General features: G+C 40.2%; 1 protein-coding gene across 2 annotated transcripts; it reads right to left on the bottom strand.

Annotated features, from left to right (window-relative positions):
* Nucleotides 1-984: 984 nt before the first annotated feature.
* On the bottom strand, nucleotides 985-10,654 carry apip (APAF1 interacting protein). 2 transcript variants are annotated; one of them, XM_076078691.1, is made up of 8 exons: nucleotides 10,546-10,654; nucleotides 6,773-6,841; nucleotides 4,790-4,890; nucleotides 3,162-3,210; nucleotides 2,946-3,063; nucleotides 1,938-2,073; nucleotides 1,517-1,684; nucleotides 985-1,352 (listed from the first exon to the last, which is right to left on the bottom strand). In XM_076078691.1, exons 2-8 carry the CDS (start codon nucleotides 6,836-6,838, stop codon nucleotides 1,253-1,255), a joined length of 738 nt encoding a protein of 245 aa, XP_075934806.1. In that variant the 5' UTR covers nucleotides 6,839-6,841; nucleotides 10,546-10,654; the 3' UTR covers nucleotides 985-1,252. The 2 variants fall into 2 exon arrangements, with proteins under 2 accessions (XP_075934806.1, XP_075934807.1); XM_076078692.1 differs by having other exon boundaries at nucleotides 10,551-10,611.
* Between the last annotated feature and the right edge of the window lie 10,553 nt (nucleotides 10,655-21,207).

Genomic DNA, 21,207 nt, shown 5'->3' with positions numbered 1-21,207 from the left:
GCATGCATATTGGAATATATAATATGCATTATAACATTTGGTTTCTGGTGCTGGGGCACAGTCTGACTTTGACGATGCGTAATACTTTAGGAACAGTTTTATTTTAGTCTTGAACAGTCATCCGTTATCTTTTTACAGATCATTCCTACATTCACTGAACAACTGGGCTAAAACCTGAGAACTATTGTTTATGTGTTCAAGAGGGGAGACAGTGAGACACTGACATTGTGAAGCTCGGCCTCCCGTCGTCTTTATGTTTCGGCTGGTGTTCAATTTCTTTTGCAAATGGGTTGCAAATTCCAGAATTCCTCATTAATCAGAGGATGGGGAATCTTGGCAGCGTTAGCGCAGCACAAAAGAGTTCCTGTTTTTTGTTTTTTTTTTAGATTCAAATAAGCCTGCAGCATATTTGACAGCACACTGTTTTCAGAGAGTACAGTGGTGGAGGCAAGGGATGGTGGCAGCAGAGGGAGCTTGTTAACAGAACAACAACTCTGGCTTTCATGAGAAATGAGTATGCAGACGAACTGGAGGCTTGCTGCGTTCGGATGTGAAACCGCTGCAACAAACGCTCTCTCCTGGTGGGCTCAGGAGGTCCCTGGACCCAGCATGGGTCCTTTCTCCACTGAGAGGTGTTTGGCAAGATGACCACAGTCACTTGTGTGTACAGCGTTTATGTGAAGTCAAAAAAAGGGCCTCTTTATTATATTTGTTTGAAACCGAAATATGGCTTCAAAAATTCTGAAATGATTTGTAGCTTCAAGAAACATTAGATATCACTCTATGGGATGTTTTGTTTGTTTAAATGGAACATATATGTATGGATTTTTTTGCAGAGAGGGGACATCTGGACTACCTTGTTTAGCCTGCTGCCCTAAAATGATAGAAATAAAAAATCTGCGATTACGATTTGCATTCCATCGGTTTTTATTGATTGAAGCAAAAGGCAGTTAATCACCGTTCCAATCAATTGAGATGCACAAGACCTTGAATAGGAAAGCATTTGAACCCGAGGACCTTGATTTGCCAGCTGTTCACTCAAGAGTTGCCCCACAGTGTTTTTGCAGTGTATCTCAGGTGCTCACGGATCACAGGCATTCAATCTTCTCCAACCCTGGATCTGCCCTTGCCATCAAATTTCATCAAATTTGAAGCAGGCCCGGCGTGAAAGACAAATGATTACAACACGCTCTCCGGATCGAACGCCACTGACCTTTCTGCAACACGTCTCTTTAAAAAGCACCAGTGAATGTCAAACTATTCCCTGTTCTTCTGTTGGGCGGGCTGAAGGGTCCATTCCGCACCCCTTCATCTGCACAGCGATGTCAAACAGGTAGTCGTAGCATTCACACCTACAAAATGCAGCAGGATGTTGAGTGTAGGAGGAGAAAAACAAAGTAAGGAGTTTAAAATCAGTTTTCTTTGGCAACACATGCCCTCGATACAATCATACCTATATATTCTTAGTCAGAAGCAAGGTGAACGAGGCCGATGGCGATGGGAGGTAAATGCTCACATGGTCTTAGCTTTTTCCCACGACTCCCCCCAGACATAGACGCCGTGTCGGCGGACGAGGACGGCACATGAATCTGGGTATTCCTCCATAGCCCGAGCCATCCGGTCTTTCAAGTCCTTCTCCTCTGGTGTGTTTTCAACAATAGGCACGACCAGGCTGTCATCGTACCTGTGTACATGCAGGGTACAAACTGCCATTCAGCATGAGCTCAAGCAGGGTCTTGACACTCTTCGGATCTACACCACTCTTGAGGATTCGATAGTTTTTAAATTTAAAATGGCGAATTTGGCCGACACGTTGACAAGTGTGCAGCTAGGATTTCTACTACGAGTGCCAAGATCATTTATAAACTTCCACTTCACAGATGAAAATGCTCGGGACCTCTTTGGACTTCACTAATCCTTGCATCTTGATTACATACCGATAGTTGGTGCCTGAGGTGCCTTTACGAATCCCCTTGATCATCTCCTGGTGCGTTATCCTGAACTCTTTGCCAGGATACAGCAGTGTTGCCATGACAGCAGCCTTGGAGTGGGTGTGTATAACTGCCTGTGCCCCTGGATTTTAGCAAAGGAAAGGCGGATTTTGATTTTTTTCGAGTGTTGTGTACCGGCATTGTACCTCTTTCGCAAAATGATTATTGTAACAAGACGAGACAAACTACCCACAGACGATGAGCCATCAAGGTGCGCGCTATGCTTTGAAATGATTTGGTTCAATTTAAATTGGGTTAGCAATGGGTTCTAGTTTTGGGAGGCTTCACGATCTGTGACAAACTGAAGAAACTTTCACTTTATCCACTCCAAGATAGAGGGGGAGTTTAATTTCATCACATCTAAATTGACCTTTAATTACAATGCATTTATTAAAGAACCGTATCTTATGAGTGGAACCTTGGACTGCTTCTTTATGAAGTCAAATATTTCTCCAGAATTTTGTCAAAAAGCAATCTTTCTACAAACCAGCGCCTTCAAATTAAAGACCTCGATTTTTATAGAATATTTTTTTAACCTATCCGAAGAAAATAATTTCAGGAACCGCATGTTTATAGAATAAAATGTGTGTAACATAAAGTTGGATCAAAGAAGACCAGGAGTCTATTATTCATTTTTACTATTTTCTTTCCATGGCTATGTATTACATACTTTCTGATGATAAAATGGTGTGGCACTCAAAAAGATAATCCCAATACTCAGTAACATGCATTATATCTTTCTTATTCCATTCAGCCTCTCAAATTAGAAACATTTAGATTTAATTAAAACATATTTTTCAGTTCTCCTCTCTGTTTGTTTGTGCAGCAGTAAACAATATATTGAAAACAAGTACATATCAATGACTTAATTAAAAGGACAACTGGTGGTTTGCAGGTTACTAATTCTTTCACTGACTGAATGTTGGGATGCATGTGAATGTATTAGCGACTCACCTCTCATAGTATAGGCGTTCATAAAAAGCGGTGTACACTGGCTCTTCCTGAAGTTCTTCCAGGCAGGTGGACAGCTGATTTCCCTCTCTTCCACGTCACACACAAACATGTCTTCTGGCTGTGGAACACAAACATCAAAAAGGTTTAAAAAAAAAAAAACCACAAATACAATACCGCTACATCAGTTTATTTGTACTGCGGTTAGAACCTGCTTACCTGCATTCTCTCTTTCTGGACGCCTGATGGTGCAATGTAGATCTGCTCTCTGTGAGTCACACAGCAAACAACATGGTATGTATTTATATAGAGGGAGGAGGACAAGGACAATGAAGTCATTCTTGAAATGGCAGTGCTTTGTCATAACATAATGGAGCATCGAGGCCTTGCCTGGCACACAAACAACAGGACTCTTCTTAAGATATTGTGTCTTTTCCTCAAGAAAAGCGATCTATAAAAAGGAACTGAAACTCAACGACTACATCATGTTTAAAAAAATCATTCACCAAAGCTTTTCCAGCGATCCATAAAGAACCAATTTTCTTGGTTAGTATTTCTTCAGTTTTTATCTAAAAGTATTTTTCCCAGTCCCCATTGTTCTATTTACTTGGAATGCCCTTGAAACTGGAATGTAAATAAAGCTTCATTCTCCAGGCTAGACTAAAAAATTCTAATGAAAAAAAAAAAAATAAGAGCCTGAGACTAAAAGTTAAGAAAATCCACTCCTTTTCAACACACAGCGTCATTTCATCCACACAAAGTCTTTCATGATGAGATTCTTGCTTAAAATGGTGAGAGCCATGACGTTTCCCCATAGAAAGACGAGGAAAGAGCTATTGTGCTCTTCTTTACCGAGCAAGGAACACAGCAAATAAAGGACTCTCCTATTGATTTCTGTTGTGCAAGGTTTGGCGAGGCCGCCTTAGGCTCAGAGTCTTTTCTGAGTCAAACCAAAGCAACCGTGAAAAAAAAGCTTCAAACCTTAAATTCTGCGAGACCGACGCTCACAGTACATAAAAATACACTTACACAGAGTTCTGTAAAATGACACTACTGCCTATTTAGATTGCGTAACGTATTTCCATTGATCCACTTTCTTTTATCCAGTCAGTGAATACGTGTTAGAGGCTTTTAGGTTCCTAAGCTCATATTTAAACAGTGTACACAAGGGCCGCATAATGGATAAATCTGAATAGTTCTCAGTGTAATACCTAGACAATGTTAGGGCCACAAATTGGGACTTCAACTGTCTCCCGTTTATTTTACTTTATAAAAAAGGTAAGCTTCAGTACTGCAGCGGAGCGTAGAACTGCTTATTATCTATCGAAATCTAAAAGGTATAATTATTTAACAATGAATGGCAATTCTCCTGTCGATCATTTAAGAGTTGCAATGTGTTTCTACCTGAGCGAAGCACCAGTACACATGGAGTGGCAGTCAGTAAATCTAATTTGGTTTCCCTCTGAGGTTTCATCAAGTTCCCCTGTTGGCTTAAATAAATGTCTGCCACTCCCCATTTCAAACAGGGATTTGCTGATGGGTGGCGCTTGTAGCTGCTATCCAAAACAACACAGTTCAAAGATCTTTGTATTAGCCTGTCAAAGCCCTCAGTTTGAATTCTGTTTCTTTATGGTACAACTGTGGCCTTCGGTCTTCACCCTAGATTTGCACACATTGTCGAAACTGATGTAACTGACCTCACATCAGCCTCGCTGCACTTTTCAAAAAGATTTCATTTTTTGGCATGATTGTCAAAGATATGCGACATTTATTTTCTTTGTAAGTTAAATGTGGGTGTTTCTTTTCTGATCCTTCACAACATTCTACAGAACATTCCTATAACGAACCCTCGTCTTAGACTGATCCCTCCGCCCGTCCCCGTCACCCATCCCAGCTGGTAGAAGAGTCGGCACAACTCCGGGATGAGGACACGAGGGTGCTCTTTCTCCTGTAACAAACACAAAACTGTTGATTAGTGAACCCTTTTACAGCAGATGCCGCGACTACATCATGGTGTGAGCTGGAGGCAAAACAAAGGAAAGACTGGAGGAAAACACAAATCACCTCAGAGTAACAAGCTAAAGTTACACAGCGATAATGTCACATTGCTGTGTTGTTGGGTCCCGGAATCAATATTGCATACATTTGAGATGAAAAACCGTGAATAAAGGTTCTAGCGAGTTATAATATCGGTGAAGCGAAGCCATAGAGGGATGGAGAGGAAATGTTGCTCAAAGTTTAGCCTTCTGCTAGCATTAGGCTGTGTGGATGAAGCATTAAGTTGTTAAATTTGACTCATATAGCAGTCGGCTAATTAGCTAGCAACCTTGCTTAATTCACCATGCTTTCATGCTACACTGGTTACAGAACCCAACGGCAGGCTGGTGGCAGAGGCACGGCCCCTCTGCCTCACTCCTCACCAGTGAGGTACTTCCTTCACTGAGAAGATAGTATGCAAGCTCTGGAGACAGACAAGCTAGCTAGCCAACTAGCCAGCTTTAGAGATGTACAAGCTAGCTAGCCAACTAGTCAGCTTTAGAGATGTACAAGCTAGCTAGCCAATTAGCCAGCTTTAGAGATGTACAAGCTAGCTAGCCAACTAGCCAGCTTTAGAGATGTACAAGCTAGCTAGCCAACTAGCCAGCTTTAGAGATGTACAAGCTAGCTAGCCAACTAGCCAGCTTTAGAGATGTACAAGCTAGCTAGCCAACTAGCCAGCTTTAGAGATGTACAAGCTAGCTAGCCAACTAGCCAGCTTTAGAGATGTACAAGCTAGCTAGCCAACTAGCCAGCCGTCCTCTTTGGAGCTCCCGTCTGCTCTCCTCCCAGCGTAGTCTGTTGTCTGCTAGCAGCAAAGGGGTCAGCCAATCTGGTCCCGTTGGTTCATGGTAACTTTCTCAAGTAACACTCTGTAACCCGGAGAGTGAGTGTTCAGACATCATAGAAAAATAACAAGTCAACAATACTTGCTAGCCAGCGTTAACTAACGTGCTCAGATAATTATTCTGCCTCCACCTACGCTCAGCACACAAACATATGTCATCAGAAAAGAGGTTTAAAAAAGCAATTCAACTTAAAATGCAAATGGATGAATGTAAAAGCACTGTGCTTTTTAATGTTGATGGCATTGCTGTACCAGTACCATTGTTCTGGGTGACATGTTCCTTAAATAGCATTAACACACACTGTGGTAGTTTTGACTCAATCCCACACACACACCACCCTCCTGCCGTAAATACTCACTTGAGAACCATATGTGTATTAATCCACAGTTGAAAATGGTTCTTAATGCACTACTTTCATACTAATGGGATTGAGGCTGTGTGCCAGACACAGGATAAGGAAGTCAGAAAGTACTGTGAGACAGTCCTAAAATACTGAAAATGTGTATATGCACTGTGCTTTTGAGACTGAGGAGAGTCCATCTGTCTCTTCAGATTGCACCAGACGAGAGCGCTCTTACCAACTGCGTTACAGTATGGAACAGCAACTGCTCTGTCTCGGACCAGTGGAGGTCCAGCACAAGCGACGTCTGCGGAGGACGAGCAGCATCGTCAGGAACATTTGTCCTTCTCCCCTCTGGGAGGCGCAACAGGACTTTCTGTTCCCGAACCAGCAGGCTCGGGAACAGCTTTTTCCCACTCAGCTGTCACCTCTCTGAACTCTGGATCAATCACAGTGATACTTCATACTGCCACACTACTGTAACCTGTATTATAAATGCACTCACATGCCAATACATACTTATACTACTGTCCATACTGCACGTATTCTTACTCACACCACTGTCCATACTGTGGATTTCAAAGCGTGTGTCAAGTCATGCGTACCTGTTTCTCTGCGGCCTCTTGATCTGCATCTTGGGAGCTGTTGCTGGGGCCACACAAAGATGACATCTCCTGCGAGAAAACCGTTGACCACATTAAGAGACAATTCACAATGTCAAGAGCAGATGTGTGTGAAATGGTTGCGGTAACATTGATTTTTAGAGTCATATGAGACTGACTTGGGGGCTGTTAGGACACAATGACAGCATTCTGTCAGCGTCTTACTTCCTTACTTTGATTTATTCACGGTTGAAATCAGTTGCTATTGAGATTACACAGGGAAGAATAAGAGAGAACTGGTTTACGGTTCTCTCTTATTCCTCTTCCTCCTTCTCCTCCCACACGTCTGTTAGGGAGAGGCCACGGTTTGCTTTGATGGAAGGGCAGATAGGCAGTGCTGCTCAAAAATCTCAGATGCCACTATTGATTTGAATTTCTATCTATACAAAAGATTACACAACGGAAAACCCTTAAAGCTAGAGCATGTTTTGCCTACAAGATTTATACCAATAAGATACCAGTAAATACAAGTGTGGAATTGACTGTGAAATAGATAGCAACATGTGGAAAACGGCAAATGAGGTAAACAGAAGTCAATGTTCATTCTGTTTTGATTAGAGTGTCAGTTTAAACACGATAAGTAAGTTTGACAAAGTAAGATTTAAAATGCCGTAATAAAAAGAAAAAAAAAGTAAAAATACAATACACTTCTTTTTATGTATGCTTTTTAAGAAGACATTTATTCAGCTTTTTGTCTCTCATTTTGTGCTTTGGTTTTTGCCTTTCACATTATAAACAGTTTCAATCCAGGGGACTAGGCATTTTTTTGCCTAATAATCAATAATAAAAAATGATTAGTTGCAGTTGCCCAAAAAATCAATTAAGATAAACTGTAGGATAATAACTCATTAATTCACTTCTGTAGAGAAGTATATACTATATAATAATATAGGTTACATACGGACCCAGATGACTAGATTTAAGGAGCAGAGTTCTAATGAGAAGCCTTTTGGTGATGACTTGTTGAGTATGTTTTATACAACTGAAGTTTCCTGCTACAAACTTGGCAGGAGATGCTCTCAAAATATAGGGTACGTCAGCACACACACTGGGATGAGCAATACTGTGTCATTTAAGTACTAGTATGCAAATTTATACTGCAAAAAAACACAACAATGGGTCAGTATATTTAATTAAGTGTCTCTCTGGTTCAAGTTCTGTTTATCAGCGAATCTATCTGCTGTAGTCTTGGTGCTGGGTTAGAATCAAAACGTAACATTATAGAACTAAACTTAGGCCAATATAATATTCATACTACTATACTACATTCACCTCAATAAAAAGGTGACTTGCTGCAACTTTATCACTTTAAAAAAAACTTTTAAAACTAATGTTATTGTTTGTTTATCTATTCTTTGGGAGACAAAGTCCATATGGGTCATATGACACTCACATAGGCAGACACAATGAGTGCATTGTTTCAGGTTTAACCCCAAAAAGTTAGAAATTACAGGTGTTGAAGGCTCCTAACAAGACTTACTGGCAGGGTACCTAAATAAAATGAACTGACCCTCACCCTGAAATAGAGCCAAACCTTTGTAGCCGTCATTGACTGAAGGACATCATATGGCTAGATGATTTAGTTAGTGACGTTAACTTACTGATGTTACATTTCGGGATTAGTTTGTGACTCAAGTCTCTAGTTACAGGCCTTGTTCAGGGTGTTTTACCACGTCTTGTTGAATACAACAGAAGCCAGTTTCCTGTTGTGGCTTGTCTGGAAACGTTGTACACATGTGAGCACACATAATCCTAGATGAGCAATGCTGTCACTCTAAAGACTGAATTGTCCAAATTTGTATTGCAACAAAAGACAACATCAGATCATATAATGTATTGTAACGGACTGAGTGACATATAATGTTAACCTGTTATGTTAGGTGTTATTGTGTTACAGAAAAGTTGTTCTGAGATGTTATCTAAGATTGTTTATTGCATTTACGGAGGTCAGTGAAGGCCTCATGCCTTGTGGGATGTTGTCGTTTGTGCTGGTAACTGGGAGAGTTAGTCTATGGGTACTTCAAGTCTGTTAATTGTCATTTCCTCGCTCCTCGCTTGAACCGGAAGTGGTTTCTGCGCCGCCATATTGACGGCCGTCCCAAAGCTCTAATGTAGCTCGGAGGAGCGAGGATGGAGGAGGGACCTCGGAGGAGCCATGAGCGAGGAACCACGAGAACAGACTTCCAGGAAGTCTTTTAACGGCCGACACGCCCCTTCATTGTTCATCAGTTATGTGATTGGACGCTGCAGCCGATCTGACTGACTGACTGGAGTTTCATACCAGAGTGAAGACAGATCACAGAATAAACTCAAGCTTTATATTTGATTAGGTTTCTGATTCACCATCTGGTTTAAATAAATGTTCATTGTAGCCTGAACAACAAAACGACCACAAACAACTTTCTTCATTTATTAGAAAGATTTGTTTTCATGATCTGATAACTTTTATTATGAAAACAATTAAAGTCAGAGAGAGCTGGAGAAACACTTTTTACATCATTCCTGAGTGTTTGATGAGTTTTATCATTTAAGAGAAACAATAATCATATTCTGGGTTATTTAATCACAATTTCAAAACCTACAGACGCAAATAATTCATAAATAAGACGATCGCATTCCGCCAGTAGAATCGATCCTGTGCTTATAAACAGAACACAGGACACAGTTTGTTAACAGACTACAGAGAGAAACACCTCTACAGTGGTGATTACTGTGTCTTTATTAGTTATTAGTTACTATTATTAAGTACAGTGATCATGTGAACAGACACAAACTTCTCAAAAGTCTCTCCAGCTGTTAAAGCCGACTGACAGCTGATCCAGCTGTGATCATCTGATCCTCTGTCATCAGTAACAGACGTTGCTTCACGTGACGCAACTGAGAAAAGGGCGTCTCATGTAGTTTAAAACATATTTCCTCGTTCCTCTCTCCTTGCATGGTTTCCTCCATGCATCCCTGGTGGGAGGGACTAAGACGCAAGGAAAGGACGCAAGTGAGGGAAACGGGGACGCATTTAAGAGACTTGAGAAGTATCCTGTGACCGGGAGCAGATGGTTAAGCATGTTGAAGAACGTCAAACAGTGTTGACTGTTGTTTGGCGTAGGCTACGGCCCAAAGTAGCCTGTGTACTGTCCACTAATAAACCACAACCAGTAAGATAACGTCTCGTAGCTTTCCTGACCAAGGGTCGCTACAGTATATAAATTAAACGTCTATCTGTTTCAAGTTGTGGGTTTATCAGTGACTTCACCAGCTGTAGTCTTGATGCTGAGTTAGAATGAAAACTATTTAACAAAAACCTACCTGCATTTCTGATTATACTGATGCCCCACTCAGTTCACTAATCAGGCACAATGTTTAAATTCCGTCGTAAACAATTACCATAAGGCACACGAGACAAACACATGACGTTAGGTATTCAAAGTCCGGTTTACCAAAACAGTAGGCAGCGCTCGGTAACGTTGCTATTGTCTCGGTTTTGTAGCATGAAATTGTTAAGTTGTTACCTCATTAAAACATTATAAAATACAAGTTAAGTTCTGTGCAGCTTGTGCTAACGTTGCCTCGCCTATAGCAGCTTTGGCTAACCTGCCTTCAGCAATTTGAATAACTTTTAAAATATGTCAGTTTAGCTTGCAAACACATTGCGTCATGAAAACGAAACTGTTACCTCTAGAAAGACCAGTAAATATGATATAAAGAACATAACTCCTTACCTTACTTTCGTTGTGAAGTCAGCCGATGGTTATAAATACAACTACGATGGCAAAACAGCTAACGTTACTACTGCGTCATCGACGTGCGACATGCAAACAGGATTCATTTCCGGGTGTCATATTTGGCCAACAATCCCGTCTTTCTCAAATGTTTCGCTTCAGGATGATATTATTTTAATAAAATGTAGTATATTTACTGGTTCTGTCCGTTCTGTCATCTGCGGTGGAAGAAGCTTTGTGATAATATAATTTAATTGTGAAGCATGCACATGGGAGTAGTTAGCCTTCTAAACCAGATCACTCCTTAGGTTAAGGGGATTAAGCAACAAACCTAATTGGTTAATTTAAGGGAAAGGATAATGGTTTTAATAAAAGCCCTGTCTTTCAGAAATCCCGTTAGACAAATTACTCCAAAGTACAAGAAGCATGCCATACTATATACATGTTGTGGTTGGTCGAGATGGAGCTTTTAACAGCTTTACATACTTTTGCGTAGTTGATTGTATTACAGACAACATATTTTATTGTAACCTTTTTATTTAAAATCTCTGAAAAGTAACAATAGATGTTAGATAAATAGCCTGGCGGAATTCATTGTGTATTCATGTTTTCCACCACTGCATTGTATATGTGTGTGTGTGTGTGTGTGTGTGTGTGTGTGTGTGTGTGTGTGTGTGTGTGTGTGTATAGATATAACATTCCATCATGCTTCTCTACCCCACTGGTTAATTTCTCATTCAGGACATTCATTCATCTTTAAACATGCACTTTGCTACAGTTTACACCATCTGGTTTGATGCTAAACTGCATTTTTGTTGCACTGGCACTCACTGTGTGCAGAAACAACAACATTGAATCTAATCAGATCTAATCTTTGATCTTCAATAACATGGTTGGGGCTGCAGGAGAAATTTATAATATGCAAATTTCTCCTGCAGCCCCACCCATGTCAATAAACATGTCTCACTTTGCATATCAAAAGTGGCTTTTGAATATTGTCCATAGCATCCTCGGTGTTCAACATTTCAGCTCTGTTCAAGGCTGTGTTATGACCTATTAAGCCTCCACTGCTCGGTTTGATGGCATGCTGTTTTGGGGCTTTTCACATCCCCCCCTGCCAGCTGTTTACTTTAAAATCCCAATTTAAAAACTGATCACAGTAATGCTGTCATGTCTAACATAATTTATAATTCCTCTTTCCAAACAACATCACATGTTTTATCAACATACTGCATAGCATCGTATCTAACTGACTCTTTCCAGCCTACATCACACGACCTATCAACATCACTTACAATACACTTTAAAGCCAATCATTTTTTACCATGAACGTTTTGGTCAAAAATGTTGACACACACAAGGACATTTACTGTGGTTGTCAGTAGCTCTCAATATACTTACACACAGTGCAGATCACAAATTTAAATGAAGATAACATATTTATTAAAGGCAAGAGCTGGATAACAAACGTACATCATACGGGTCATATCGTTATGGTAAACTGCATTTACAGGGCCAAGGAACAAGTAGTGCAAGAGTGCATGTTAGGGCAAAAAGATGCTCAAATAAACATTCCTATATTTACGTGTTGTTTCTTTAGGTCATCTCTACCTCTAAATACTCTAAGTGATTGAGCCGCCCCTGTTCTCCTTCTTCTAAATCCACCTCAATGTTGAGCCCATATAGAAACTGAATATATAAACATGCTGTATATGTCTTTGGTCATATGAACATGTACTGCATATCCAACCCATAAATACAAATACCATGTATGTGGTTTTTTGCAAAGCAAGTGATAAGTATTAGAGAAGTTAATTTCAAAAGAATGTATGTGTCTAGTCTGAACATGCTGTCTGTTGTTTGGTTCACTATTGCTCTGTACAACCACTCCTCACGGTTTGGCTTTGTTTCCTGTTGAAAAGACTCCAACTCCTACTGCGTATGGGAATGGGTAACTCTGAGTACTCTGTGGAAGTCCCCATTTTTGGCCAATCTTTAGTCTGGCAGATGTCGTTTAGTATCTGCCTCTCATCAGAGCGCTCGTCAGAGTAAGATTGAAGTGTCATTAAATTCTCCAACTGCAACAGTGGCACAGACCCAGGCTGAATAAGGGTTATAGAAAAGGAGTTGAAACAGGCCCACGATCTTTAGTACTACTACCATGTTTTTTATCATCTCGATGAGCTGTTATGTGTGTACATTTGCTTATTTTAATGCTTTCTTATAGATGCAGTTCAATTTGAATTGTAAAGCTCTTGTTTATTGGTGTTTTGGTGCACATAGTACAGATATTTATTCTAAAATGACGCAAAGGTCTTTGGTGATCTCTTTACGTTTCATCTAGAGCCATCATTGGGTTTGTTCATTTCCATAACAATTCTTTGAGAATAGAATGTCATGAAATGTTGAACACAGATTAATTATAAATATAAATGCAACAAAAATCAGGCATAAAAACAGATGATCTACAAACAATATTACAATAGAATAAATAAATGGAATAATTCAAGCAAAGCAACAGTCAAGCCTTTTAGAACGAAGAACACGAACGGTATCTGATTGATTTGCTCGGGAGTCTGGCTGCTGCATTTTGTTATTAGTGAACTGGGAAAAGAAAATTAAAACTTAATCAACCAGGGAAAGCAGGTTGGAATGACAGTGATCTACATTAAATATAAGGTGTATTGTACCTTTGTAACATTTCTCATGGAGTAAAAACATTGTGTGACAATTTTTACATTAAACAAGATGAAACCATGACCAGATTAATTTAACCAAAGAATGCAGTACTGTACATGTATGGTACACAATTTGTATTTCATAATTTGAACATGTCAAGTCTGCTAAGGTGGTCTATTTACAACAAAGTTGTCATGTTATATCCATTTAGATTTCCATTCCCAGGTATCATACTTCCTTAAACCCGTGGGGCATAATTAATCTGCAACTGAAAAGGAGTGGCTCCTTTTAAAGAAGCGGCTTTTCATGTTTTGCCATGGTGATATCATAAACTGTTGGAAATAAATCCAGCCAAGAAATCGAGCTGATTTCCACTTATGAAGGTGAATTGAATGAATTGAATTGCACAGGAATTCAGCTGCCGCATTTTCTTGGGTCTACATTGCGTTCTGTTTAAATTCAGGACTTGGGCAAGAAGAAAACAAAGTACTCAACGTAGTCTAACAACATCTTGGTAAACAATATAGTAACGTTACGGTACATACACTTTGCCTTCTCTGGAACACTAAACTGTTTCCCTTCCCTTGCTGCCATGCAAGCTGGGAGGTTCAAACGCCGGAGGAGGGCAGCTTAATACAATTAATTAATGGTTGACTTTAATTTACGGGTGTCAATTTACTCATTATGTTTCATAATTTTTTACAGTCCATGTATAGCTGAATGTTTTTGATCTGACATTATTGTGTGCATCCTTGTGATTGTTTTGCAGGTCATTGACTTCCAGCATCCAAGAGTCCTTTTGATATGTGACGTAGTCATTGCATCAATATTTAATTCATTGTACATCGATTCACACACCGACTGAACCAGGAACTGATTTCTGACAAAACCATAGATTTTGGTTCCTGAAGAAAGGTGGCAGGGGAGAGGAGAAGCTGTATTTGTGTCACTGATATGAAACTTGCACTCTCATGTTACAATTAAATAGATTTTTTATGTATTGGGGAGGACTTTGTGTAAGCCCTTTGGCTTTTCTCCTCCCTTGAACATATCTAAGCTCTATGATTACATGTTTTCTACCATGCTTTAATTGTGTGAACAAATAAATCACTTCAGTGAATTGAAAATATGCATTTATGGTTTTTAATTCAGATTGCGCAATGCATGAACTTTTCAAACTTCCAGCGAATGTAATATTTTCCCTGTCAGTTGAAACATTTCATTATCTTCCTCCCTGTTTGAATTCATAAATCCTTTTCACATTTCACTGAAATGGTCCAAATTGGAAGGTTGGCAAACAATACTGTTTTGAGGACGCAATAAGGTCCGCTATTATGTGCTTTTATGAATCCGATGGAGAAATGTGCAAACTGAAGTGGATATTTGGCCATGGTAGAATAGAGGTGATAAAGGCTGACTAGCTTCTCTTGATTATTCATGGTGGTAATATATGTGAGAGCTGCAGAGAGAGAGAGAGAGACAGTGAGAGAGAGTGAGAGAGAGAGAGCTGGGACTTTTGAGACAGGAACAATGGTTGCTGCCATGAAACATGAGATAACAGCGAGGTGGAGGGAGTGAGGGAGGGAGTCTTTTACAATGGCTGCTAATTGGCCTGCACACGCCCAAAGGACCTGCCCTTAAAAGACCCTGTGTTCTGCTGCTTTTCAAGTGTTTAGCTATTCATGCTTTCGATTGTACATGAACACAGAGAAAATCCTGTGTCATGTTTTAGAGTATGAAAATCTGGCAATGCTGAGATGGGTTGGTGTGTGTGTTTGTTTTTTATCACTTGGGAAAAATATGAACACAAAAATTGATCCCCTTTGATTTCCCTCAGGTGTGCGTGTTTAGACCATCTACTATAAAGCAAAGAATCTGTGTCTGTTCGTAGGTGTGTCCTTCCCATATTATTCAATTTACTTTACCCTCGGCGGGTGTAGACTATTGCTAGGGGCCCAAGACGGTGCTTTGGTAAGATTTGGTGCAGACACCCGACACGCTCAATATCAAACTTTGAATGAACAGGCAAATTGCACTCTAATCAGCTGCAGGGGAGGGGATTCAGAGCTTCAGGGCTATGCAGACTGAGTCCATCGTGTCGTACACAAGTGGGCAGACCGCGGCTCATTGACTGCAGTTCACATTACAACTAAACTCTTCTTCACTTTCCCGGATGTCAACACGAGCAGATAGGCAACTAGAGGCAGGATTGAACCACAGTGTATTTCACCGGTGTGACCGTGAGTAAACTGTGAATTGGATGTGCTTTCCCCTGTGAGTAAGACTTTATTTCACCGCTGTACGACTTGATATTAACTATTAACAATGACTTTAGCGCCTACAAAATACCTCTGCTAATAAAATCCATGCTACTTTATATCTGCTGTGGTTATGTCAGAGCAAGCGACTAATATGCTTTTTTGGAAATAACCTCAGCTAAGTGTATTTCAACTATGTTTCTGACTACGAGTTAAAAAAAACGTTGGTGTGTTTTTCAGGGGCAGATTTATTGATTTGGGGCCCCAGGCAAACGCCATCCAATGCTTTACTTTCCACCCTTTCTCTGGTAGTAGTATACAGTTGATTTGCATTTTTCTTAAGTGCTTTTTGGGCCCTTTGTAAGTTATTTTGGGGTGCGATAACTTAGATAGGTAACATAATTCAATATTTTTCATATCCAAACATCAAAATAAATCTATAGCTGTTTGGGGCCCTTTTAGTTGGGGGCCTCAGGCTCAGGTTGCCTACCTTGCCTAAAAGTAAAGTCTGCCCCTGGAGTTTTTTTCAGTGTTTCTGACCATGAACAGCAGTGAGTTGGGTGTGTGACGGAACTGTGTCGTTAGTGTATTGCTGAGGGCCCAAGGAATGGCAGTGTTGAGTGTGAATTTTTTTGTATGAGTGTTTTTGAGGAAGCTGAGAGCAGCAATACCACAGGCTAAGCATTCAGCCCGTTCTTAAAAGGCATATTTTGAACAGACACTGCACTGGTGTTTTTGAAATTCAGGGTGTTTCACTTTTCAACATTTAAATGCATAATGTAATTCTGAGGAAAAACCTTACACCAGAAGCCAAACATTCACGGCTTCATATCTGCGCTTGCTTTTGAAAAATGAAAAAAAGATGTTCAACCAAAGAGAAATACTGCTCGAAGTCCAAATATCTCAAAAGGTAAAGGAATATTTTCAAAATGAGAATCCAGCCATTATTGAATCACCCTCATGTTAGTTGAAAAGACTGAGAGTTGAAGTTTGCAGGATGATGACACACAGAACCAGTTAGCCTTCATAAATCTCAGCCTTTTCCCCAAACTACGGTAGTTATTTCACTGCACCAAAACACTGGCTATTTTTACCACAAAAAAACACAGGTTTTGTTATAACTCAAGTATTAAAAGGGCATTAGTCTATAGGACATAATAACATAAAGCTTTGACTCTCTGGACCTATATTAAAATCTTTTGAACAAACTATTATCTATTTAAAAAAAAAAAATGAAATTAGACATTCACTTTTGCCTCATAGGATTTAACTTAATATATAATATGTTGACCTATTTCTGTTACCTAGACAACCTACCTGCTCATTACATAAGCACACTGTGAGGATTATTTGAATACTTAATCATGAGCAGCGTCTAGCCAATGAAGGCAGACTATTGCACGCTTGTGGGGTCACGATTTGCGTTTTAGTCTCGTGTTATGCATCATCAAACTTCCATTCTTAACAGTAACAGAAATGAGCCATGTCTGGGTGTGGAGTGCAAGACTGGACAAGTGCACACCCACACATTCTGACTAAATCATGACGTCTGTCTCAAATGCATGAACATTGCCAGATAGCCCCGGGCTAAAGCTCCGTTGTGACGCATCAACGTCCGTCAGATACAAGCAAATGGCAACAGTCATTACATACTGCAGGGAGATGATACTGAGCTGAGTATGTGGCAAGAAGCTTTGAAACAAGACCAATTAAGATCCTGTTGAAGACCATCTCATGTGACATGGGAATGAAGAAAGATAGAATGATAAGGAAGGACTGATAAGAGGGACAAAGGGTGTGTTGTTCTGTGCGTCTCCAAAACCACATATCATTTATCATCTGCTGTTATTGAAGTCTTTCCAAGGCATTTTGTCAGCCATGCGATGTTCTACTGCTTAGCAAGATGTGCAGGGTGTTTTTTCTGTGTTTTCCATAACTAAGCTGCTGTTTGAACTTCATTCATTCACACCACAATGTGCTGATTGATTTGTTTTAGCCTATGCAAGTCCAGTCCATGTCAATGTGTCCTTGGGTAAGGCACTTAACCCTAAATTGCTCCCAAAGGCTGTGCCATCGGTGTGGGTGTGAATGGTTGACTGGCCCTGATGGATGGTGGCACCTTCCAGCCATCAGTGTATGAATGGGTGTGAATGGGTGAATGACATGTAGGGTTCAAGCTTCCCATCAAGTTTCTGAATGAGAAACTTGATGGGAATACTATGTCATAAAAAGTCTGCCTTTATTTTTTCTTAAATTGAATATCCCACTCCTTTGATAGTCATATTAGTTTTCTCCTTTAGGTTGTTTTGTTTATATTCCTTTGTTTATCTTTTATAAAAATATATATTTTTCTTATGTGTTATGTATATATGTATGTATGTAAATACTGTATGTGTGTTGTTTTTTTGTTGTATTCTTTTGTTAATTAACATTAAGTGGCAGTAAATGTAAGACTTAGGCTCATCAACAGTGTATTTGGTATGTCGTTTTATTTTGGAATAAGATAAGATAAGATAGACTTTATTGCCCTGAAGGAAATTTGTCTTGGAAACATACATACAGTGCCATAACATATGGCATACATACATTACATACACAGATTGTCGCCAGTCCACATACCCGCACACACAGTACAGTACTTGCAAAAGACTGCCACCAGCCAACAAAGACATTTCACACTGCCCATTGTATAACGCACCAGCAGTGTATAGTTAAGATATTAAGAATAAATAAAAATCGGTGTTACAGGGGTTAAGCTCTGGCTAGCTTGCCATAATAGCTAGCTTGTAATGTTTTAAACTGAAGTGTTAATGTGATCAGTTAGTGATATTTCTTAGGAAATATCTTTCCTTTTGCATCCTCTTCCAGCAAGGAGTACCTAATAACTTAAGTAACTTCCCGAACAACTGGATTTTGAACTTGGACAAGTGTCTGTGTGTTGTGTATCAGGAAGAGGAGGGGGGGCGGAAGCGTGAGAACGTGTGTGAGGAAGGTGTGTCCACAGGTGTGCCAGCCCTGCCATTGTTGTAGTGACGTCACACCTACCTGCTGCTGTGTATAAAAAGCAAACGCATGATTCATCTGCTCCATTATCAGTCCAGTGCGCCAAATAGTTCCGGCTCGCCAACAGTCAACTTCAGTTACACGGCTGCGTCAAAAGTTTCTTGTATGAAGATGAGGACTCTTCTTTTTGTGGTTATTCTTGGACTTCTTGCTGTTGTCCACTCAACACCTGTTAATAGTAAGTAATAGTCTCTAATTTTTCTGTTTAAAGCATTGAATCTTTCTTAAACACTTAAAACAACACTTTCTATTTCAGCTGAGTATGTGTGATATTATGAGCCATGTGGTTTTCTCTCATAGGATTAAACTGTAAAAGGATAAAGATTAAATTCCAGGTCTATTCTTTTGATCTGCTTACATCCTCATGTAAGATATTCACCGGTCATCAATAGGACTCTCGGGCTAAATTACGTTCTTTCACATCAGGACTAGGGAGGCCATAGTCATGGTATTTATACCGGACAAACGCAGTAATTATTCTATACAGACGTCTAAAATTTCAATAATTCCCATGGTGTCCTTATTCTTACCCCATGAGTCAGCGCATTCTGCTCCCAACCTAAGATGCTCTTTATGTTTCAGGTCTAACTCTTTCTGTAGGAATTTCAGTGTACTATTTCATCGTCGGTGCACAGGTTTCACTGGCACCTCCAGCTTACACACAGAGATCTTTGTAAAATGTTCTGAGCTGCTCCAGGAGGTGCATTAATGCGAGTGTCTGGAGTAAGGTGAAACCAAAGATCAGCAAAATAGCTGCCACACCAGTTTGGGCAAACGGGTAACTTCATAGGGAACACCGGAGCTGGACATGACTGGCCTTTTTATTTATTCATTCTCATTCACTTTTTCTTTATTACTTTAATGACATGTTTTCAAGGCACCAGTTTGTTGCGTATTACGGCCAGACATCGGAGAAGTACGTCAAGTATTTGACGTACATAAGTATTATCAGCAAAAAGTACTTGTTCTGCAGAAATGGTCCCTGTGACTAATAATATTATACATTGCATAATTATATTGTTAAACCTGTTGTATCAATGAGTAAGTAGCATTTTACTGTTGTAGTTGGTAAAGGTGCAGCTAGTATTTACTACTTTATATATATAATTAGTTTAGGCCAGTGGTTCCAAAGGTTTGGGGAGTCAGGCCCCTCAAAGAGGTCACAAGATTAATCTGAGGTGTCATGAAGTGATTAATGGAGCATATAAGAAAAAGTACTGCCACACAAATTTGCATTTATTTTTTTCTTACTACTCTCTGATCTTTGCTTTTTTTTATTTGGATCATTTTTCCTCTTCAGGCGTGGAAAAGTAATTAAAATCTAACCATCTGAGAAGTTTTTGAATCTCATAGACACTTGTGGAAAGCACTGGTTTATTCTGTATTGTATTTTGCAATATTATGAAATACTTTTTAATGTAAAATCCTATTCTGAAAAGCAAGTCGAAGCTATAGCTGTCAGGCAAGTGCAGTGCGGAAAGAGCTCAATATTTCCTCCTGATATGTGGTGGAGTAGAAAAAAGTAAAGCAGAACCTGAAGACAATACTTAAGCACATGCTAAATGGCAAATATGTTCAATCCATTTTTGGTTATGGTATGCTATGAAATAATAATAAATTAGCAATAAACAATAAATATTTGCATTAATAACACAGAGCATTGCTTATTAAGTCCTCTTGCTTTCGCATCCCTATGGCACAAAACCCTGATAATGACGTCTTTCCAAGTAAAACAAAAACATAACAGTCATGGTTTACTCTGTTGCACTGGGTGTGTCAAAAGAGTGGTATGCTCTTGTTAAACGAATGCTTTGATGAGGCTGCCTGTCGTTTGTTTGCCCACTTATAGTCGATTAGTCACCCAGGTTAATAATTTCTGCCTTGCACCACACCTCACGAAAGAAGAGCGCATTACAAGTTTATACAAGAATTTGGGGAGAAGCACTTAAGCGCTGGTAACTTTCCTTTCCTCCGCTCATGTCGGGGCTTGTACGCAAACACTTGACGTGACCTGTGGATGTTTTTTCTTTCCTCCTTGTCCTAGCTGTGACCCAGCTTCCCGCCAAAGCTGAGGATGAAGTCTTTAGAGAGGCCGTGACGGACGGCTTCCTCGTCGATAACTTTTTAAGCACTATAAGCGCACCCGAATCACCCGAAACAAACACAACCGTTCAGGCGTCCCAGCAGCCGACCTCTGACTCCAAAGAGAGCGACGCGATTGAGGGCAGTGAATCGGAGGCCAGCGACAAGTCCACGACCCCCGTGTCCCTCCAGTTTGGAACCACAACTGTTTCACACGCTCTGAGCTCTGCCTCCACAGTGTTGCCAAGGGACACTGACGACTCCAGTTCAGATTCATCCACCACCCAAAGCCCTCAGTCTAGCTCGGCCTCAGTGCCGAATGAAGCCCAGCCAAGCGTCACCCCGGACCACATCTCGGCCTCTCAAACCACTGACCCTGCTGTCTCCACCTTTGACTTCCTGAACACCCTGAGTTCTGACTCAGGGTCTGGATTTCAATCGAATGACGTGTACTTCACTACTACTATGAGTTCCAGTATGATCTCCAGCTCCAACGCAGAAACTAGCACCACATCATCAACCTCCACGGCTGCTTTGATCAGACGAAAGCTCCCAGAAATTTTTGCAAGAAGCGAAGGCT

Source organism: Anarhichas minor, unplaced genomic scaffold, assembly GCF_050575085.1.
Source record: "Anarhichas minor isolate MPS153535 unplaced genomic scaffold, ASM5057508v1 ptg000067l, whole genome shotgun sequence".
Classification (NCBI taxonomy): Eukaryota; Metazoa; Chordata; class Actinopteri; order Perciformes; family Anarhichadidae; genus Anarhichas; species Anarhichas minor.
Note: the sequence above shows the minus strand (reverse complement) of the source record. Positions and strands in the feature narration are given on the sequence as shown.